Source organism: Gastrolobium bilobum, unplaced genomic scaffold (assembly GCF_033153095.1).
Source record: "Gastrolobium bilobum isolate Gb01-03AN ecotype WA unplaced genomic scaffold, APGP_CSIRO_Gbil_v1 utg5634, whole genome shotgun sequence".
Lineage (NCBI taxonomy): Eukaryota > Viridiplantae > Streptophyta > Magnoliopsida > Fabales > Fabaceae > Gastrolobium > Gastrolobium bilobum.
Genome location: NW_026898133.1, coordinates 192,661 through 217,008, shown reverse-complemented (window position 1 = coordinate 217,008; position 24,348 = coordinate 192,661). Strand labels below are relative to the sequence as shown.

General features: G+C 35.3%; 1 protein-coding gene and 1 pseudogene across 1 annotated transcript; both read right to left on the bottom strand.

The window, feature by feature from the left end:
• Window positions 1-421: 421 nt before the first annotated feature.
• On the bottom strand, window positions 422-1,121 carry LOC133313084 (protein yippee-like At4g27745). The gene is made up of 2 exons (XM_061514404.1): window positions 1,026-1,121; window positions 422-649 (listed from the first exon to the last, which is right to left on the bottom strand). Exons 1-2 carry the CDS (start codon window positions 1,116-1,118, stop codon window positions 422-424), a joined length of 321 nt encoding a protein of 106 aa, XP_061370388.1. The 5' UTR covers window positions 1,119-1,121.
• Window positions 1,122-2,605: 1,484 nt separating this feature from the next.
• On the bottom strand, window positions 2,606-20,237 carry LOC133313086 (probable serine/threonine-protein kinase WNK10; annotated as a pseudogene).
• Window positions 20,238-24,348: the final 4,111 nt, after the last annotated feature.

Sequence of the window (24,348 nt, the reverse complement as noted above, 5' to 3'; positions counted from 1 at the left end):
ATATTTTTTTTTTGAAAAAACCAAACCAAATTTTAGTTTTACATGAATGATGTTCTCAAAGATAAGTCTAAATAGTCATTTTGGCTGCAAAAGTGTAAAACAACAAGGCCTATGCTATTTGCCAAGCTTTATGTACAAGGCCAATAAATAATCTTATATAATTTTCTAGAAAATAATCTTTTGTACAATATGAACAAGGACCATTTAACTATTCACATTAGGGGTAGATATCATTTAACAACTTATTTTATTTTGGAAAAACTTTTGAGTGACTAAAAATCATGTTTTTTCAACGAACCCTTTTTTTGTTTTTCCTGATTAATAAGCCTTTGCAGAAACTCACAATTATCCCACCCTTGAACCTGTGGAATTCCCCTATGAACAATTGAGGATCAAATGACTTGGATCTAAAATCTGGTTGCTACCCATTTCCCCTGACTATCTTGAACTTCTCTAGTACACTTTTTCCTTCTTTGTACTTTTGTGTTTCCTCATAAGCTTTAATGTATTTCCATCCCAGTTCCTCTCCACAGTCACAGCAATATACATCAGAAACTGTGTGAAGACCAGTGATAAGTTGCCTATCCTCTTTAGGTCCCAAAATAATGTTCATGGCGTGAGAAAACAGGAAAGCTCTGCCATTGCTTGCCTGTTAAACACAACTCTTGAAGATCCTTGGTTAAAAAGGAACCTGAAATTTCTTTATCACTCATCTATTAACTCATATAAGCAACAGATAACAAAAAACTTGAACTATAAAACCATGGTTCAGACAAGTTTGAATGAAATTTAACATATAATTTGAAGTGATTCTCTTTAGACAAGTGAAATAGATCAAATTAATTTCAGGGCCTTGTTTGAAAAACCTTCAACATGATTTTATATTGGGTGTATAAGTCTAAATCTTTAGCTCAGCAAGTTATCTCAAGACATGAATTTTATGATCCTATTCTGAACTCAAAAGATTGGTTTCAAATGGATGATCCATTTAAGATTAATGCCAAAAATGCAAGAAAAATGTTCACCTGGAAATCTTTGGAAACGATATCATCATGGAAAGCAACAAGGTTCTGGCACTTAAAGCAGCAGTATGCCCGTGATCCAATCAAATCCACCATTGATGAATTTACCTGGAACTGCCACCTTAGCTCCTAACTCATATATAAAAAGTGTAAAAGAAAAGCTTGGTCAAAGGTTCAATTATAAAATTGTAATTAAACACAAGGAGCCAATCTTTACATGTCAGAATGTGATAAGGGGCATGATTTGTCCAATGTGTAGCAAAAAGTCTTAAGGCTAAATGAAATGCAAGAAATGTACTCAATCAAACTATGTGACTTCAATCATTGAGAAATAATTTGAAGAAAAGAATATGACTAGGAGGGTGATTGAGGAAAGAAGATTCCAAAAGACTTGGATAAGAATATTGCTTAAACAAAAGGGGTTGATTAAGACGGGATTAGAAAAAGAACTAGAATAGTTTGGTCAGAAAATGATGCGATTCTTTAAGAAATATTTTGTGTTGCTTGAAAAGCTAGGTCTTCCTTTTGGCAGCCACACAGAAGAGAAAAGATAGATACAAACAAAATGTAAAACTAGAACCAATAGAAAGGAAGATTCCACTAACATGTCATCAATTGATTAAGGAGTCTAGTTTTTTCATTCTTTATGACCATATTCTTCTTGATTCAAAGTAAAACAATTTACCTTTGCCCTTTTGGTTTTTGTTGTGTATGCTTGTTGGTTTGTGCATTAGTGCATGCTTAGCCTAGTTCTAGGTATCTATACATATTATAAAATCAATGTGGCTGTGAGAGAGGGGAGAGGGGCTGAGTTTTGGTAGCGAATCCCAACTAACTGGCCCTTTATAAACAATAAGTTTATATAAGATGAAAATTCTAAATGATGCCAAATGTATTCTTCTAGTTCTATTAGTTTTGGAGTTGTTACTTGTTAGTTCCCTACTTACCTCAACAGATGAGTTTTTTTCTTTTTGGGTGTTAAGTGCAAATACCTAGCATTAAATCTCGCCTTCACCAAAGAATGAGAGGTCAGAGAAAGAGAAAGAGTATACCCTATTGTGTAATTCACAATTTCACATTAACACATTAAAAAAAAAGTTCCTTACAATTTAGTTTATACAAATTGAGATTTTCTTTCTCTTACTTTTTGATACGTATGGAATATGGATCATGACAATGCACCTCTCAAGTCTCAATAACGGCATACCACTTCTTCCATTTAGTTTGACTATTAAGTAGAATTGCACAAGCAATATTGACATGTTACTCTCACACTTTTCTTTGACTATTTTTCTTGAAGGATAAAGGTGGATCACATTTTTCAGACTTGGATTTTAAAATATCATGTTTTCTTTTAATTTTCATTTCATGTAGTCGGTTTAATACTTAAATGTGTTCTTAGAAATTTTGATATCTCCTAAGCCTAAAACATAGGTTGAAAGTAAGGAGTAAGGACACTTGCTTCTGCAAAAAAGAGCCTCATCCAAAATACAAAACAGTTAATATCACAAACTTTACAACGAAAAACTTCGACAAGGGTAAAAAGAGGTTAATCAACAAGCTCAAAATCAATGAACAGCCACTTAATTCTTGGCCATCCACTTCCTTCTGGCGGCTTCAAATGCCTCCAACTTCATTCTAGTAAGCTGTTCAATCCAATGCTGATACTGTGCCTCGATTGCATCAAGTTCAAACTTAAGCCCAGGATCAATGTCTTTTCCATTTGAAGACACAGAAGAACATCTACTTGTCAAGCTCACAACACTAGATGTCCCACAAATTGACCCTGAGTTCTTTGAGAATTCATTTATCACAATGCCATTGCCACCACTGCAATTTGCTGCCTGCAATTTACAGTGCTCAAAATATGCATCCCCAAGCTCAACTTCAGAGATGGACCTACTTGAGCAATTAAAACTTCCATCAACATTGGAATCACGAAAGTTGTCATTTTTCATACAAGCATCTTCAACAACTATCTCAGAAGCTCCAGATCCTTGTGAACACCGATCCTCCGAGTTAACCAAACTGGGAGAAGAATTATAATCACCCTCAAGATTAGCATTATCAGCATTTTTACAAAAGCAGCTCTTCCCATCTGTCGCAAAACCTTCTATAGGAGTTCTATTAAACCCAGAGAAGCCATCTTGACCAATAAGCAATTCAGAGGGAACACTAGTTAGGACAGAATCCCATGGATATGCCATTAAGGTTTGGCCATCTACATTTGTAGACCCACCACAAAGACTTGATCCTCCACTTAAGGAATGATTAGGTGAGGGCTTCCACCAAGGCAAAAGTTTCCTTATCAAGTAATCAATAAGTTCAGCTATAAAGGCTACATCATGATCTGCCAGCTCCAAATGTTCAACCATCTCTGAGGCCACAGACACTGCAGTATCTGTATCAAGGTAAAAGAGAAAATGTATATTCCTCGCTCTACCTGCAAGTAACACAACACAACAAACACAGTTTTAGTATCAACTCAATATCAAGGGACAGGGAAGCGTGTCAAAAACTAACTAATTCAGATATTCTTCTCTACTCCCCCCTTCCCCCCCTTGAAAAAATAAAGTAGCAGAAGGCAAAAGGGGAAGGAAATACCATATACTCACCGCATGTATCAGCAATACGCAAGGTCAATGATACTGAGTTATCATCATTTTTAGTCCCTTTCAACCTAAACTTATTGTTCTTATTTGTCCTCTGGACTTCAAAAACAGGAAAATGCAGACTTTCCTGGCTGCTTTCAGTACAGGTACTCAGAGAAAGCTGTTTATAGTCAGCATCTAAGTCCATAGATAGAGAACTAGAAGCTCTTGGAGTTTTCATAGGTGACTGCAAAGAATAAAGCATTGGATCCTTCGGATTCTCAACTTGTAGAAATGGGTCTTTAAGAAGCTCCTCGGCAGACAATCTCTGAGATACTGGAACCAGACATTTCTCAATAAACTCCTTAATTTGAGGGTCACTCACCTTATTAAGGGAAGCAGGTTTGATACCCTGCAGTGGAATACATTACAATATAGGATAGATATGAGTGCAGTAGTTCATATTATGAGCATGCAACTGCAACTGACAAGGATATGCCAATGATTGCTATACTTACCGAGGTAACTTTCTTAAAGATTTGAGCTGGATTTTTGCATTCACTATAGGGATACTCAAGAGTAACCATCTCCAATAAGCACATCCCAAAAGAATAGATGTCAACAAGTTCATTGTATTCCTCTTCGTAGAGTTCTGGAGCCATAAACTCCGGAGTTCCTTTTAAAATAGAGAAAGGACAAACAAAAGTATAGTTCAGTTCAGTGCTCCATAAAGGACGAGTATGATAAGAATTTCACATTTAAGGAAATCAGTATATTACCAATAACACTTCGAGCAGTTGGTTGCTGCATGACAATTGCCAAACCAAGGTCTCCTATCTTAACTTCTCCTTGGTTTCCATTCACGAAGATGTTATCGCATTTCAAGTCTCTATGAATAATAGGTGGCTTGTGACTGTGAAGATATACTAAGCCTTGAAGAATCTGCCTGGCCCAACCTTTTATGGCTTTCATTTCAACATATTTATGCTTCTTACGGTATCTGTAAGCCAAAGGTGTACAACAATTTCAAATGTGAACATTACAGCCAAACAGTATAAAGGAAAGGGTAAAAATACAGAGAACATACTGCCTCAAATTTCCAGATGTGAAGAGTTCAGTAATCATGTTAACAGTGTTCTGCTTATCATCAATCCAGGAATCATAGAACTTAATGATATTTTCATGTTTCAAAGACTTCAATATATGAACTTCAGAATACAATTTTGCGAGATCATCTACTGAGTGCAAGAGGCCATCAATCCTAACTTGGTTCCAAGCAACTTCTATTCCATCAACTCCATCAAATCCCCTATAACTGCCAACGAGAAAGAGATTAAATAGCATGCTTTAACATGTAACAACACCAGAACCCTCCAGAAAATTATTGAAGACTAAATTTCTTGAAGAAATATTTCGTAGCAAGTAAAATTCTGAATGCAACTATAACACCAGGAACAAAATATAAAGAAATAGTGATAGTGAGTGAAAACAAAATTTAAAACAAAAAATAGGAAAAAGAGATTAGGCATCAGAATCGTACACAGCCTTGAAGGCACCCTTGCCCAAGATTTCATTGTACTGAGACAAAAAAAAAAGGGGGGAAAAAAGTTAAAAGAAAAAGAATAGAAAGAACAAGTGAATCATATCATCATTGAATAGAAGTAAACAAATCCTCTCGGACGATGTGGACATATTATAATTAGTACCCCTAGTGGTGTTTTACATAAAGGAAATTTTTCATATCAAGGAGTATCTGTGGTATTGAATATTGAGCATGAGATAGGTTTGATACTTGTGCATTAATAATAACCAATAACACACCTGGTTTATAAAGTAAAAGTTGAACATAGTTTGTGTTGGGTATAGCTCATACTTCGAATAATGATGCGGGCGGAGGTTGGGGGAGTCGCCCCGGCGGGGTGCGGGGGTAGCACCCCCAACCCCGTAGAGGCCTGCTATTGTTGTGGGCCTCTGACATATTGTAATTTTCTTTTACTTAGTAGTTTGATCTTGAGCCCATGAATAGTTGTTGTTAGGGTTTTCTAAATCTTATTTATATTCCCTTATAAACCGAGTGACTTGTAACGAGTGGCGGTGAGGTGAATATAGTATAGACAAGCTAGACGTAGCCTACATTGGATGAACCAGGGTAAATCACTATGTCAATCTCTCTTCCCTTTCTCTTTTTGTTTTTTCGATTTGTGTGATTGTCGATTTTCAACAGTTTGTGAATCTATCTTTAACAGCTGTATCAAGATAATTCATTCATAGATAGAGACTAAAACAAAAAAAGTCAAATACCTTAAGGCAAGTTATCAAGTAAAACTTTATTCCCAAATGATAACAATACTCTCGAGCTAAAAAAAAGTTTCCACAATTCAAAACAAAGGAAAATTTAGTTTGGCAGCAGTCTAAATCAAACACAAAAAGTTTCCACAATTCAAAAAACTAAAAAGTTTCCACAATTCAAAACAAATGATAACAATACTCTCAAGCTCAAAAAAAAGTTTCCACAATTCAAAAAACTTTATCAACTAAATCAGTTCAACTAATGTACCTTGCATTGTAATCAACAAGTTAAACAAGAAAAACATGGCTAATCAACATCAATTACTTTTGTCCAAATGCCAGCAAGCACAACCATGTTAATCCAATGCAGAATCGATTCCAAATGTTCCTACCCCTTCTAGCTCAACTAGCACATTTTCACCACCAACACAAGTAATTGAAAATTTGAAATACATCCACTATATAAAACAATAACACCAAAAATCACACACATTAATTAAAACTAAGAAGAACCACCAAAGTTGAGCAAAATGAATTCAAAAACAGACAAAATGAAGAATTTGTCATGTCATATACCCTTAGGTACCGGCCGGTTGGATCTTTCTCTACAAAGTCCTCCTCAAAATCAGGAGGCTCCCTTGTTTTGAACACATTGCTCACAGGAGGCAATGCTAACACAGCACCAGAATTCATTTCTGGTTGCTGAAAGAGAACCCAACAAAAGGGATTTTTACTTTGTAATTTAAATTTATATTAAATGGGGTTTAGTTTCTGATTGGAATGGAGAAAGACTGGGATTGAATGAAGAATGAATCGAATGCCGATTGCAATTGCCAATTGGTATCGGCATTCGATGACAATGGTTGGAGGCAATGAACCTAAATCCAAAACCCAACCTTACATGTCATAGCAAAAATTCATTCTCAAACAAAACCCAACACCAACACCATCTTCCTCTCAAAAAGATCCATTTTTTCCACCGACCCAGGTACCAAAACCTCGAAAAGGTTCAAAATTTACTAGATGGGTCTCCCATTACGCAATCTGCAACCAAAAAAAAAAAATTAAAAAGATGAAATACCCCCAAAAAAAAAAAGTGGGAAAATGAGTAATGATAGATGGTAAGGAAGAGAGAGAAAAATGAGAAAGTGATGGATGCGAAAGAGAAGGTGGAAACAGACAATTGTATGGTAAATCAGAGTGCTATTTTTGTGAACAAGTTTGCGTTTGGGAAATGAAGAGGAGAAGAAGAAGATGAAGAAGAGGTTCGTTGGTGAAAGTCAGGAACTAACTAACAGAAAGAATCTTCAAAACGATGCCGTTTCATGCTTCATTCCAATCCATTACGGAAAATAAATTTTTTTTATATGTATTAATCTGAATTCTTGATCTAGGGTCTGCATTACAACCATTCTATTCCCTAGCACTGTTTCTGAAAAGAAACAATTCTTTTCTATTTCTGTTCCTTGGAACAGTTTCTTAGAAGAAGAAAAAAATGTGTTTGATAACATATGTTCTATTTTTATTCCAAGAATGAGAATTGTGTTTGATAACATAACAAATAATATAATAAAAAATAATGCCTATTAAATTTAAAAAAAAAATTGGATCATCACCTTCCTTTCCATATGGTGTGGTTGTGGTAGTGGTGGCGGCGGGGTGGCATGGTGGTGGTGGCGAAGGCGGCGGCGGTGGTGGCGACAGTGATGTGGTGATGATAGTGGTGGTGGTTGTGACTGCAGTGGCAGTGGCTGCGGCGATGGCGGTGGTAGTGGTGGGGATGGTGGTGGAGGAGGTGACGACAATGGTGGTCGGGATGGTGGTTGGTGGCATATGTGGCGCCGACAATGGTAGCGGTGGCGGTTGTGATGACATCATGGAGGTGGTGGTGGCAGTGGCTGCGGCGGTGGTGGTAGGTGGCAGTGGTGGTGTAATGGTGGCGGTGGTGGTGGTGGTGACGGTAGTAGCTGTGACGATGGTGGTGGTGGTTGGTGGCGGTGGCGGTGTCGGTGTCGGTGTCGGTGGTGGCTGTAGCATTGATAGTGGTGGTTGGTGACAGTAGTGGTGATGGTAGCGGTGGCGTTGTGGTGGTGGTAGTGGTGGTGGTGGCGGTGGTTGTGATGATAGTGGTGGTGGTTGATGGCAGTGATAGTGGTGGTGGTGGTGGTTGCAGCAGTGGTAGTTGTGGTGGTGGTGATGATGATAGTGATGGGTGAAGGTGGTGGTGATGGTGGCGGTGGCATTGTGGAGGTGAGGGGTGGTCACGACAGCACTAGTGGTACGACGGCGGCGGGACGATAGTGGCGATGATCGTGTTGGGATGATGGTGGTGGTGGTGGTGATGGTAGAGATGGAGAGTAATTAAAAAAGATAAGTGTTTCTCATTTCGTGCCCTGGAACAAAAAAAATTGAAATTTTTTTATTCTTTTTTCTGTTCTCCAGCACAAAAATTAATCTGGTTCATCTCGGGAACAAAAAGATAAATCGATTTTACCAAACGAGTTTTCTATCCATTAACAGAAATTAAAAAAAAAATTGATTCCGGAAAGGTTGTTATGCGTAGCTTCAAGGAATCTCATTATGTTATCTTTGATGAACGAAATTTAAGAGGGTTGGTCAAACCAAATTTTGCAAACATCTTTAAATAATTTTGTTTGCACGTGATTAAGTTTGTATTTTTTTAGTTTACAATTAAATTAGAGAAGGTTATATTTATAAATTTTTTGTTTAAAAATTTTTATAAATTACATTTTATACATCTGGGTTATAAATTATATTTTATACACTGACTACTAAAATGATGAAAAATGTTATACTTATAACTTATTTTCGTTTATAACTATATTTTAACTATTAATTTTCGTCAATTAATGATTATTATTTTTGCAAATCAAACTCATTAATTAATTATTAATTCACAATAAATGATAATCGTTGATTGATGAAAATCAACCGTTAAAATATAATTATAAAAAATTATAAATAAAAATGTTTTCAATTATATCATGATACAAGTGTAATTAGGAAACAAAAGTGTATAGTCGTTAAAAAAAAAAAAAAACTATTGAAGCGCATGTTCGTTATAATTTAAAAAGTAACTTAGCAACTTAATTTTTAAAACTATTTTTTACATGCAATCTAGTTTTTAAATTTTGTTACACATGTAAATTAATTTTTTAAATTTATATAACTCATCTGAGCTCGTTTTGTCATATCTCTAGCCCCGTAAGAAGAAATCTTTTTCGGCCATCGATAGAAATGCTTGTTCATTTTTTTCCTTTCTCCTGTGATCACATTAATTATGTTTGCTGGAAGTGAGAGAACTTCTCGTGTGAAATGAGAAGTATAAATCCCTTTAAAATATGGGACAAAAGTATATATGGATATTAATTTCAAGAGTTAAATTGCTAATTTATTCCCTATTTAAGTGTTTTTCATTCGTTGTATTCATAAGATAGGACCTGTCCATATGTTATAAATATTTTTTTATAAAAGAATCATTTAAAATATATTTTGATAATAATTAACTTTTTTAATTATATCCTAAGGTAATAATCCACCTATTATTTAATTTAAATTTTGTTTTTAAATAGAAATATATTCTCGTCCCTCCGAATTTAGGGAAGGAAAATGCTTAATATGCATTTTTTTTTAGTCACTTCACCTTATACAATAGACACCACGACACTTAGAACCCGTTTGAATGAGCTTTTTTTTTCTTCAAAAGTTACTTTTTTTTATAAAAAAAAAAATACTTCTCAAAAAAAGTCTGTTTGGATGTCAGCTTTTAAAAAAAGCAGAAGTCATAAAAAAAGTCAAAAATTTACTTTTTTCGGAAGCTAAAAATTTTAACTTTTAAAAAAAGCAGAAGTCAAAAGTCAAATATTTTTTTTCAAAAATCAAATATTTTTTTAAAAATCTAAATAGCTGTAACTTTTATAGAAAATACTTTTAAAATAAGGAAGTGGTAAAAAAGACTTTATTAAAAAGCCAATACAAACGCACTCTTAATCTAGTTTTGTTTTTTGGGTGCAAGTGCAACAACTCCTTTCAACCAAAATAAATAATAACAGAAGGAAATAGCTCTTACTACACGTGTTTATTGTATAAAAAATAAATATAATCACTCATATTACTTTATATTTATATAATCTTTATTGGGCTTGAATGATCTGTTTTTTTTTTTTTTTGATTACGACCCATCATTGCCACCCTTCAAGCCCACGCCTTTGGGAATCCTGAGAGGATGTAAATCGCGGGATGTGCACGCAAGACAGCAATCGAACTCGGACACTTTGGTGCATTGCTACCACGAAGACCTTAGGACTTCGACCTTTTCCACTGTGCTTATGCCCCGAGGGCTCGTATGATCTGTTTTTGATTTTATTGCTTGTTGCTTTGTCTGATTTAATAATATCGCGTATATACGAACACATACTTCACAAGCAATGCATTTATCAAATTCAAGATGGATTCGACTGTGAAAACGTTCTGAAAAAAGATTTTTTTTCATGTTGTAGATATACATATAGTAGGGCCTGCCATTTATATAAAAAAAATATAATGATTTTCGATGAATTTAGTGGAGATAAAAACACTCTCATATTGTATGAGAGTAGTTTTTTCCATCTTTATTATATAATTACAATTTTGTCTCAACTTGTTTTTAACATAAAAAAAATTATAAAAGAATTAATTTAACTCAAAACTTAAGTTATAAATGAAGGCGCATTGATATCATTTATTATGAAAGATTTTATACAGAAAATGTTACGAATGTCTGCTAATAAATCAGATTGGAGAAAAAGAAAAAAGAAAAGTTATACAAAAAAAAAAAAAAGTTGAAAAATAAATAAGCAACTTGGAAAACATAACAAACTGTTTTTCATTTTTCTTTCTTCGCAAATCATTTGATCAAAATTTATTCATATCAATCAAATAATAGTAGTTTAATTGGTGTAAGGAAATTAAGCAAATGAATGTAAGAGTATCTATTTGATCATCTTCAATAATGTCTTTGGGAGGAGTTTAACCTTAATCCAAGAACTCATCCTGATTCGGACTAGTTGTAAAGCAATGAACCGATTCTAATACCTCCAAATTTATTCATATCATTCAACGTTTTCACATTCACATTAAATGTTAATTTACAGAATTATCCTTGTATTTTATGTCGGCGTACATAATTCAATAAAGCCAAAGAACATATAGTGGCTTTTGATAATGGAAGTTCGATTCAAAATAAAGCGAATGCAAAGTTTTTTTTTTGTATACAAAAGCGAATGCAAAGTTAAAATACACTTTTGTGTGAGGAAAAAAAGAAGTTGTCTTGTGATTGATCCTGCTGCTTTCTAGTCCTTACTCTTTACGGTGGTAATTCCTTCAACAAGTCTTCAGTTGCAATGTTTCATTTTGTTTGGTTTATGAGCTAATTTTCTCGACAAGTCTAATTTGGCTGTTGTGTGTGTTTATATTTGCTTTTACTTAAAAGTAAAAGCTCATGTACAATGACACCTTTTTTTAGTATCAGCCCCTTCGGTAAAGTTTGCCATTTTTTAAGTCCATATTAGCAAGATCTTAAATATGTGATTAAATTTTGAATCTTGTATGACTTAATCAAGGTTAAATGTAGGGGGTGTCACAACGAGTCTCGCTCGCAGGTCATAACATGTTTTGACACCCCTAGTTAAATCTAGGTTCTAGTAATTTTGTTGAGATAATAAGGTTGTTTAAATTTAGGTTCTGCTCGGTGACTCGCGGTTCAACTAGTATTAAGTTATACTGAACCCAGCTCATTGGAGTGAGGGACGCCACTATCAACCACTAGGCTATCCTTACTTGTTAAATAATTTGCACCGTTTAATATATTTATTATATAAGTAATAAATTAATATAATTATTTCAAAAATTGTGATACATTTAATATATATATATATATATATAACTCATCAAAATACTTCAATACAAGTCTAAAATATGTTTGTGATTGTGGTATTATTGTTACAAATTTGAACTATGATTGTAAGAGATAAAATATGTCAAATGAGTTGTCATTGTATAGATCTCGAAAAGTTATGTAAAATTAAAAAAAAAATCATTTGATTTGAATATCCGAGTCAAAAATTACGGTCTTCCAAAATTTTATGGTAACGGGACTGCCTACATAACGTGATTGTGCCACTTGGCAATCGTGTGAGTGCCCTAGAGGAGTTGCATCACTAAAAGACCCACATTGGTAAATACCAAAAATTGAATACCAAATAGAAAAATTAAAGGGGTGAAAACTCTTGTTTGGTCAAAAAGCCTTGTTTTTTGTGCCATGAAGAAAATATTATATTAGCACAAAGTTCTTTGCTCATAAACAAAAGATTGGTTCAATTGGTACATGTTTAATTTTGCTTAAGTAAGGTTTTGGATACAAGTCCTAGTGAATGCACAAAATTTTCTTTGGGAGAGCTAGCCCTCCACCATGATGTGAATATTCTTTTTTTTTTAGTTACCCAACCCTAATTATCTCTTTGAGACGAGTTGGCTCCCTCCGGTATCCCCACGAGCTTCGACTCTTTGAGCTGGCTATGGGACTAATCCGGAGAGCGGGGGAACAGTGATGGCTAAAGGTTCAGCCCCCTCCCCAAGAATGCATTCAGCGGGAATCGAACACATATCCAACCCATGATGTGAATATTCTCGACTTGAACAAAACTGCTTTCCATAAAAGATACATTTGGTTTATCCAAAAAAATCCTTTGCGCATAGGATGGTTATGTCCCCACCCACGGAGAGAGTGTCTTATTAAATTAGTTTTCCTCCCTTCAACTGGTGGAAGATAAATGTGGACGGAGCTAACTCTGATTGGGGCACTGAGGTGTTTTCCCTTCCTTCGCTTAGTTGCCATTTTTTGCAATTCAAGGATGGGTTCATCTAATCTCATGTTACATGAGAGAAGATATCTTATGTTGTAGAGACACATGTGGTGGGTCCCACTATTTACAAAAAAAAAGAAAAACAAAAAAAGAGTCACGATTTTCTATGGGTGTATAGGAGATAAACTACTCTTATGTTGCATAAGAGTAGTTTTTTCCTTCAAGGATATCATGGGTGTTAGTATACTTAGACTAGTTATTATTTTTTTTTGTGGTAAAATCCTGGACTAGTTAATTAATTTGTTTTCCTTCCATATATGTTCTCAAAAAAAAAATGTAAAGTGCTCGATTTGCTCAAAATTATGCATCATTTAGCGCATTTATCTAGATAAATTAAAGAAATCATAATGAAATTAGTAAGATTTTTTCTTAGTTTCCCCAAATATTTGGAAGTAAAAAGGAGTTTTTTGAACAAGAATGAAGTTTGAGGGGAACTAATAGATATTTTATGTAATTTTTAAATGGAGTTTAAATGTAAAAAAGTACATAGAAATAAGTGATAAATATAATTAAGAATCAATGATTTAGAATAAATCACATATATGTGTAAACTTTACTTAAAATTAAAATAATAGTCATATGGGCACGTATTCATGTCATTAGCTATATATTTTATTTTTCAAATCCTTATATAAATAGAAGTGATAATATCATAATAATCAAATAAGTAATAGCATTTTATTATATTTATAATTACACATACTAATTTTAAAAATATTGATACTTTTTTTTAATTTAAATTTTGTAATTTATATTAATTTTATGGATTCGTTTTTTCTGCAGTCACGACAGATAAGTTATCTGCAGTAAGTCCAATACGACGTCGTTTTGGGATAGAAATTATTGTGTTTTTGTAATTTTAATTTATTTCAGGGTTATTATAGTCTTTATAATTATAATTTTTTAATCTTTCAATCTCAAAACGACGTCATTTTATAAGCAAATGCAGATAACTTATCTGCATTAACTGCAGAATAAAAATGCAGTAGAAGAGTCCAGATTCCAAACGAACAAATTCATACTTGATTGAAAAGGATCTTTCTGATTCTCGAAGAAAAGAAGGGGGGGGCAAAAGGATTGATCGAGAAATATTTATTGTTCTTAGTACTTTTGATCGAAAAATCCATCTGATTTATTTCGTACCGTTCGCTCAATGAGAAAATGGGTCAGATTCTACAGGATCAAACCTGTAGGACTTAAGGAATGGTGGAAGAAAAAAGAAATCAAAAAAGAAAAATAATATTTTTCTCTAATTTTATATACTATATTGTAGTTATTTGTGATAGAACACTTAATAGTTATAGTATTTTTCTGTCTATATCCATATTTCATATTGCATCTATGTTTTCTAGAATAGGTATACAACAGACTTTGATGTTAAAAGCGGTTGAGGTGGTAGTTGATCGTTGGATGAGCATGTCCTAACTAACGAGGAGAAATAGCTGAAGATAAAGGTTTAAATAGACAAATTATAAGTTCATTTGACGTTTGCCATCCTTGTGCATATAATTAAATCGTTAATTGTGTAATTTTTGATTGATATAATTATTATTGGGGAATTGCTTATGGGTTTTTTGCGTTAAATTGTCAATTCTGTGTACTCTAAAAATAAAAATAAAAAATTGAAAAAATCAATTGTTGTCTAGTTATGACTAGTATTGTTATTATTATTTGCCATAATTGGTGTTTAGTTTTTCAAGTTGTGTTTCCAATGAAATTAATGTTTGTCGTTACGTATTGCACATAAAATAGAGAAAACAAATCAAATCAATATAATCTAAAAATATTTTTATAAAAAGTATTACAGAATAATTTATTAAACTGAGGTGATTTTCACTAAGTAGGTAATTTATGTGGACAAAATTATCAATAACATGTGACGTCTTATATGGTGTAATGACTAATTAATTGGTTGGGAATATGAAGCAACGTGGGATGATTAAGTTTGTTTTTCATTGGACAAAATAAGTTTTTTTTTTTTTTTTTTTTTTTGGGTTATAAAGCTTAGTTTTATGCCCCAAAATTGTCCCTTGGGGCATTCTGCTTTTGTGAAGGGAAAATACCTAGGTGATGCAAAGTCTGCCACACACGTGCGTGTCGTCGTCGCCGTCTGCCCTGCACAACACGGCTGGCCGCTGTGCATGTGGGAGAAATAGTCTTTCAATGATTTGGAAAACATTAATAACCAAGTAGGCTACATGTACACCCTTACAAGGTCAACCATGGAATTGCTTTGGATAAAGCTGGTGAGGAAGCTGAGTGACCTGATAACTTCCTTGGTGATTTTTGGAATTGACTGAAGTACCAAAGGTCTCACTAGAGAATTGGTTGAGAAATTGTCTGAAGGAATGTGGTTAAGATCTATCAAATGTTAATCATGGAAGTAATTCTACCATGATGAGTGGAGATACCATGAACTTGGTTCAAAGAGACAACTAAGTGATGATCAACAAATTAAGCACTATGGAGTTTAAGCAAATAGGCTTTCAATTGTTTCTGAATATGTGTGCTCAAATGATGTATCACCAGAAATCAGCTATATGAGTGTGAAGTGAGGGTTATTTCAAAGAGAATATTTAAAAGCCAAATTCTCTAAACACTTACAGAATCAGGCAGGTGTTCAGGGCCAAAATGAACACAACAATGAAAGCCAACAATGCTAGAGAAGCAATTGTGTGCCTCCTCTTGGTTTACTCTAAAAGTCGACCGTTCAAGGCACCACATATACCGATTGATCGATTAAATTCGATAGGTCACACTAGGGATGATTCATGGTGAAAACCATTGATCTTGATGCAATTGTTTTCTCGCTGAGGGATCTCAAATTGCATAAATAATTATATGCATAATGAGAAAATATGGATTTACTATAATTAACAGATCAGAAATTAGATTAGAAATCTAATTGTTACAACAAGTTGTTCCCTTAGTGGGAATGACATAAGTTGTTCCTTGAGTGAGAACAACACAAGTGTTCCCAAAATGGGAACGTCATACGTTGTTCCTGGAATGAGAACGACATTCCCAGGTTGGGAACGTCATAAAGTTATTTTCCAGATAAAAGTGTAATTACAGAAAGTTATGGGGTAAAAATGCAAATATGATGAAGTTACTCGAAAATAAAAAATAGTGTATGGAAAAGATATTTTATGATGATTAAGAGTTAAACACATGATGAAAATGTTAAATTAAGTTGGCTAGAAAGAAAGAAAGATCAAAGTGGGAGAGTAAGCCTAAATGAGTAAGTAACCATTTAATGAGTTGTTGACTTTAGTCAACTAAGCTTAAGTGAATAAAGCATGGTCATTAATTCACCAAAAACATAAGACATCAACAACCCTCTTCTTCCTCATTTTCATGGAAGCCATGGGAGGAAGAGAGAAAAGCTTGACAAAATCATAACTTGAGCTACACTTGACGAAATTGAGTGATTCCAAAGCCAAACTTCCTTACAATCTTGAGAGGAATAAAGTCCAACCCTTATTTTCTTGTGGGAAGCATTGTAAAGAGAGATCTCTTCCCCTCAAAGCTAAGAAAATGATCTTGAATTTTTGGGGATTTGAGTGGTTTGGAGCTCATGGAAGCTTGAAGAACCTTCCTCCTTCCATTATTGGGTGATTTGTTGTAAGTAAATCCAACTCTTTTCAAGTTTTCATGGAGAAATGAGAATGCTAGCTTTTGGATGAATAATAATAACATGAATAATGACTTTGGGTGGAAAATGATGGTTGTTTAGTGTTGTTTCATGTTATAGAGTTGGTCCTAGTGACATTGTGGTGGAAGAACACCCATTGCAAGCAACATTTACTCAAGATAAAGATTCTTGAAATTTTACCAAAGAGAGTAAGTTGTGTTCTATGAGAATATGAGGATTTTTTAGTCAATAACTTAATGTTTCATATGTTGTATGAATTGTTGATCACCTTTACACAATTGCCATAGGTTGCTCTTGTGTGAAAGTTGATGATTGTGCTCATTTGAGCTAAAGAAGAGCTTGGAATGGAAGTCTACTAGAGGTAAACCTCTGGACCTTGGGTTAATTTCCTTGTGTGTTCCACCATGCTCCTTTGTGGAGGAAAGATTTATATGTTGTGATATATGATAATGATAGTGATGGTATGCCCATGCATTTATATCAATCGATGAATGATGTGAATTGATAAATGATGTAATAATATAAATGATCAATGAGATAATGACTGATAGTTAATGATTGAGGTGATGATTGATAAAAGAGGAATGAGGTATTGATTGATAACTTATGAGTGAGGTAATGATTGATAGTTGATGAATGAGGTTATGACTGATAAAGGATGAATAAGGTAATGACTGATAACCGATAAAGGATTGGATGGTTCTCTGACCATTAGAATGTATGCATATATGTATGTTGAGGTGTGTGGTTTTTCCTTAGAGCTAGCCTTTTGGGAAACTCCTTGTGGTTAATACCTGAAAGAAACAGCTCTTGAGGATCCCTCTTGAAAGTACCATACCAATAAGGACTTCTTTTGGAAACAGCCCTTGCGAATCTCCAGATGGTTTATCTTCCTTGGAAACAGCCCTATGTGGATCTCTATATGGTAAGAACCTAAAAGAAACAACCTTGTTGTGGATCTCTCTTGGAAGTTCCTTATGTTGTGTGATAAGGATGATTGATAGGAGCTTTCCTTGGAAACAGCCCTATGCGGATCTCCAAGTGGTATGAACCTAAGAGAAATAACTCTTGCAGATCTCTCTTGGAAGTTCCTAAAGTATGAGGAATGTGTTTCTCTTGGAAACATCCCTTTTGCGAATCTCTCTTGGAAGTCCCCTATATTGTGATGAGGATGATTGGTAGGAGCTTCTCTTGGAAACAGCCCTATGTGGATCTCCTTATGGTGAAAAACTATGAGAAACAGCCCTTGCAGATCTCTCTTGGAAGTTCCTAGTGTAAGGTTATTGAATTCCTTTGGAAACAACCCTATGTGGATCTCTAAGTGGTAAAAGCCTAAGAGAAATAACCCATTATGGATCTCTCTTGGAAGTTCTATGGTCGGTTAAGGAATGTTTGAGGTGATGGACTTCCCTTGAAAATAACTCTATGTGGATCTCCAAATGGTAAGAACCTAAGAGAAATAGCCCTTGCGGATCTCTCTTGGAAGTTCATGGATGAGGCAATGATGTATGTATGCTCTACTGTTGTTATTATGTATGCACCGTAAGTGAACCTAAGGATGGAGTGATCCTCCAAAGACTCTTGATTTACTGATATTTTTATCTCACCCCACGTTTCGGGGATATCATTTCAAGTACTACTTTGTATGAAGTTGGAGCTTCATAGGGTAAGAGGCCCAAGTAGATTTTTGGTGGAGACATATATGAATGATTGTTCAAGTTATGTTGTATAATAGCATAGAGCCTTTGATGGATTGGAGGGTTAGAGACTTGGAATGGCAAATATTGTGTATACCATATAATGCAAGGTCAATTAGGTGTAACTAAGTTTGGGGAAACGTCCCTAACCACTTATGTACAGCCAAGTACTGTCAAATTTTATCTTGACATGTGGGAACGACTTCCCCATAGGGGGGAACAACTTTCCCAGAGGGGGAAATTACCGGAGTGCAGGAACGTCACACGTTCTAGGTTTAAGAAAAGAACGAGTATTGCACCTTGTATGTTTATAGGAACTATTTGGTGATGATTAATGAGTAATGTAAGATACGTTTAAGTAAAGATTAAGTCTTCCGCACAATGTAGGAGTTATAATTATAGTTTTGAATTATTTAAAATACGGGAATATTTTTAAGCAGAAAAGCAATTGTTAGCAGAAAAGAAAAAAGTTTATCAGTAATTTAAATTCAATTATTATGATTGTAACTGTACTTAATATCGTACTATATGATGACAAACCGATCATAAACGGGGTGTTACAATATGCATATGGTGCTGAACTTCTTATTCATGCAGGGGATTGTTAGAATTCTTATGTAGAATTCATGGTGCAATAAATAAGTAGTTGGTTAGGAATATCACGAGGTAAAGGAATATGAAGGGGTGTGAGATAAGGAAGTCCTACATTTGACAAAATAATTGATGGAGGAAGCTTTAGAAAGCCTAGCTTTACTCCCCCAAATTTTCCCTAAGGGCATTCCACATTTGTGAGGTGAAAAACCTAGGAGATCCATGGTCAACCAAACACACATGTGTGTGTCATCGTTCTTATGGCACGACATGACCGTTAACCGCAGGCGTGGAGGAAGTAAAATTTTATGAAATTATTTTTTACTATTATCCAAAATGCCCCTAAGTCTTTCTTGTTAATTCTGCGCACGTTCTTCTCCGACATCGTTTCGACTAGCGCCGAACCATTATGGCGGTTCATTGGTATCGTTTCGCTGTCGAATAAATATATGAATTATGGCGATCATAGTTTATAAATAGGTTAAATGCGTCAAAAAATTCACTCAATTTTATGATTATTTACTATCATTCTGTCCAAATTTCTCTTGCATTCTCATTCATTCTTTTTGCAATCCTTTCAAGCATCCAATTGTGTCCAAGGGGGATCTAGTTTGGAAGTTCTGTCGTACTAGTGACGAGATTTGTTCTATTTTGCGAGGCAATTATCCGATCTCTTTTGGCACCTGTAGATGGAGCAAATCGTCTTAAGGAGACAACTTTTGTTAGACTTGAATCGTACCGCCATCGATCATTTCATTTCATCACACACACGCTATTGACAAATGTCATGTGGATAAACATCTTCTATAAAATACTATCACAAGTCATCTCCTTTTCCATCTTCATTATTATCAACTTAGTACATTACTTAAAAAGTTAAGAACCAACCTTTCCCCTTTTTCATTTTTTTTTGGTGGATAAAAGTCTAAGTGAGATTAGACAACAGTATCCCACTAAGGTCAGGGAAGACCCTCAACCTCTTTGAGAATTTTCGGGATGGATTACGTATTACCCACTAATAAAGTTCTCATATCAGCCAACGAGGTTTGAACCCACACCTTTGTGGGATGTAGACCAAATCCTTAGCCTACTTTGTCCATCCCCTTTTTTATCTTTTATATTTATAATTTTATCTTGTTTCCAAACAACAAGAACTACTTATTTTTTTGTATGTAAGGAGGGGTAAAGCCCCAGAAATAGCAAAACTACAAAAGATGGGTCGTAGAAGGCCAATTGAAAATACCCTCTAACAGAAGGTTCCTAAGGTGGAGAGGGGGATTGGTGTAAACAACTAGATTCCTGCCTTCATCAAGAGGATAAGTAGCAATCCAGTGGGAGCATGTATTTTTTTCCCTGCAAGTATAATTGTAATGCACTGTCCAGTCCTTTTGAAGCCACTTTCGAATTTGAGAGACAACAAAAGGAGTCCCTGTGGCTATGATAATTGCTATGGATTGAGGAGATGACATTCGTAGAATCCCATTTCACTATTAATCTTCTGACTCTTGTGCCCCAAGCTAGTTCCAAGCCTTTGAGTATTCCCCATAGCTCCGCGTCCAACGAGTATATCTAAGCTTTTGTTTGAAGCCTCCAATGAAAGTACCATTATGGTCTCTAATGAGACCCCCACAACTAACATGCTTTCTAAGAGACAAAGAAGCCCCGTTAGTATTTAACTTCAGCCAACCTTGCTCCGAAGGTTGCCACTGCCTATCCTGGTCGCTAGGCATACTCCTAATATTCCTCTTCATTTTGTTTCTAGCAGCATAAATATGATAAATAAAATCAGAAATCACATACTTACCTCTATGTCGTCTGTGAAAGTCTGCATCATGGATTTCTTGATTTCTCCAGGTCCATAAATACCAGCACATTGAAAGAATACATCAATCCAATTTGTATGATCGATTTGGCCCCAAGAGCCACACATGTTCCTGAGCAGCCAATCACTTGAGACTAAACTAAAGAAGTCATGAGGCAAGGGACTACCAAACCAATCTCTCCATATGCTTTGAGCATGCTTGCAATCCCAGAGAATATGGATGATAGTCTCTTCTTTATTGCAGTAGCTTTTTCACACATTTGATCCTTTGTTCCATTTGCTTGTTCTACTCCTCACCGGAAGTCCATTGAATAATGACAACCACATTGTGGTCTTCATTCTTTTTGGTCCTCTCCACCGCCTATCATAAGTCTTACTTATTAAGTTCAGAACATTATTCAATAACTCTTGGTAACAAAAGGGAGGAAATGTGGGAAGAGCATCACGTGCTAACACCCCATTAAAAAACCCTAATTTAGGGAGTATCTTTGTACCCTTGTAGTACGTATATCCGAAAGTCATGTATCATTACCGATAAAAGGAATCCATAAAATAAATATAGTTACGTGAGTCACTATTTTCCATTTTAGTGACTCCACTGACTTTTTTTTAATACTATATGGATCAATTTATTTCTAATTTTAATAGGAAAGTATATATTACAGTCTTATTAAAAACTTAATTGTAATGCACATAACATAACATATTGCGTTATTACTAGCATTTGAGCGGTGCCGGTCTATATGGCTCCTCGCAAGACACCACTTTTTCCATGTAAATCTTTCATGAAGAAATTATTTTTGCATTTAGTGTAAAAATTATTTTCTCTGCCACTCATAAAAAAAGAAGGAACGAGAAACTAATAAAGAGAGAGAAATGATAAATGTGATGGACCACATTGCGGTTTTATTATCAAGATAGGTTATTCTACTTATTTTTTTCTTTTTTTTCTTTTTTTGTAAATAAAGAGGGGCTAAGCCCCAGAAACAGAAAGAAATTACAAATCAGAAACTAACAAGCTAGACATATTTCTAGCATCAGCAACTATAAGTTCCATCAACTGAGGAGGAGGATCTTTAAAAATCTTGAAATGGAGATTATTAGTCTGCCCAGCTTTAGCTAACCAATGAACACATTTGTTGTTTTCTCTCTTGGTATGAACAAGATGAATAGTCCAATCTGCTTTTAACCATAATCTCAATCTGCTAGTGACTTGAGAGTCCCTAGGATCTTCATGCTGCTCCTTTAACATCTGGATGGCTTGGCTAGAATCACATTCTAGCTCTATTCTTTTTAATCCTGTTCCCCAAAGCAGTTCCAAACCTTTCAGTAATCCCCATAATTCTGCATCAAGAGGATTGCAGGAACCTAAATTACAATAGAAGCTTCCCAAAAAGGATCCATTGTGATCTCTTAATATACCACCACAACTAGCTTTTTTCATGCCACTAGAAGAAGCTCCATCACAATTCAACTTAACCCACCCTTGCTTGGGGGCTGTCCAAACGCTATCGTTGGAATCACCACGGCGCTGATAAATTCGGGCTTGCAGAATCTGTTGGACAAACATCCAAATTGAAGCCTGCGATTGCTCATCATGACAGAAATGATCTTCATGGATCTCCAAATTTCTCCACTTCCACAAAAACCAACAAGTAGTGAAGAAAATATCCCTCCAGTCCTTCACTTTATTGGAGGACCACATGTTATCGATATTTAAAGTTAACCAATCCTGCAAATTCGAATTCATAAAGGAATTGGGTATTGAACCTGTAAACCAAGATTGCCAAATTTTCCTAGCATGTCTACAATCACGAAGAACATGAATAATAGTTTCCTCATGATTTGGACAACTTGGACAGACATTTGAACCTCCGCTCCACTTACTGGTTCTGCTGCGCACTGAAAGTTTAGCAAGCAAAGTCATCCACATAAACACTTTCACTCGTTCAGGTCCATTCCACGACCAAACTTTTTTCCATAAGCTAGTGTGAACATCTGCTGGGAAGTTCATAAGATTACAGTAAGCGACCTTAACCAAAGAAGTTGAGTGATGATTATTGATCCAAACTAATCTATCCTCCCCATTCCTTGGAATAAGCCTGAGATGATTTGTTACTGCATCAGCCAAATCTGACTCCAGAAATTGATGAACAACTTCAAGACGGAAACCATCATCCACCATGTAATCTGCAATTGATTTCTGACTCTCCTCCCACGGCACCTGATTGCTCGACAACTGCTGCAAATTTTCCTCCCATCCAACCAGTTATCAGTCCAAAGCTTTACTTCAGAACCGTCTGCTATTTCCCATCTAAGACCAGCAAGGAAATTACTCCAACATTTAACAAGATCACGCCAAAGTTTAGAGTCATATGATTTTGCCTTTATACCTCTCCTTAAGTCTTGACCTCTACCATACTTGTCTACTAAAATCTTAACCCATAAATCATCTTTCTTAGTTAACACCTTCCACGCCAGTTTATGAATATAAGCTTCATTTTGGAGTCGAAGATTAATTATTCCCAAACCACCTCTATCTTTGGGTTTATACATTTGATCCCAAGCTACTAAATGAGCCCGCCTTCTGCTCTCCTGATCTCCCCAAATGAAAGCCCTTTGTATCTGCTCAATTTCATCACAAAACGTTACTGGTAAAAGATCATTCTGCATATGGAAAGAAGGGATTGCAGCAATGACCGATTTCACCAAAGTAACTCGACCAGCAAAAGAAAGGCAATGGCTTTTCCAACCATCCAGTTTTGAACGTATCCTATCCTTGATAGCTCCATAGTCTGCTTTAATATATCTCCCTTGTTTAACAACAGAGCCTAAATATTTGCCAATACTAGAAGTGCGCTTAAAGCCCATTCTGTTGACAATCCTTGCAGCAACTTGAGTATCAGTATTCGGGGAAAAATAAATCAAAGATTTATTTGCACTAACACTTTGCCCCGACATCTCACAAAATAGATTAATACAATCCATAATCACCTTAGCTTGCTCCATATCTGCTTCCGCAAAGAGAATGATATCATCTGCAAATAAAAGGTGGGATACACTCGGCCCTCTTCTGCAGACTCTAATAGGCTTCCACGAACCCATAGTCACTTTTTCAGCGATCAAGTGGGAAAGCTTCTCAACACACAACACAAAAATATAAGGAGAGATTGGATCCCCTTGACGAATTCCTCTCTGAGGAACTATGCAATCCGAAGCCACACCATTTATCAAGACCCTCGAACGATTAGAAGTTATAGAAGCCATTATAACACCAATCATCCAATCAAGAAACTGAACTTCAATAAGCACTTTATAGATAAAACTCCAACTGAGTTTATCATAAGCTTTTTCAAGGTCCAGTTTGATTGCCATTGTACCTTTCTTTCCTTTTACTCTCCCCATAGAATGAACCAGCTCCTTTGCTACTATAATATTATCCTGAAGCTGACGATTTGGCACGAAGCTAGCTTGGTAAGGAGAAACTAAATTCTCCATTGTAAGCTTAAGCCTATCCACAATGATCTTGCTCATACCCTTATAAATGACATTACACAAAGAAATAGGCCTGAATTGAGAAACATACATTGGCTTAGGAACTTTGGGGATCAAAGTGATTAGAGTACCGTTGACTTCCTCAATGCTGGAAGGGTTTTCTGCGTAATACTTGATATCTCTGCAAATCTGTTCACCAATAAATTCCCAGTTCTTTTTGTAGAATGTTGCGGTATATCCATCCTCCCCTGGAGCTTTTGAAT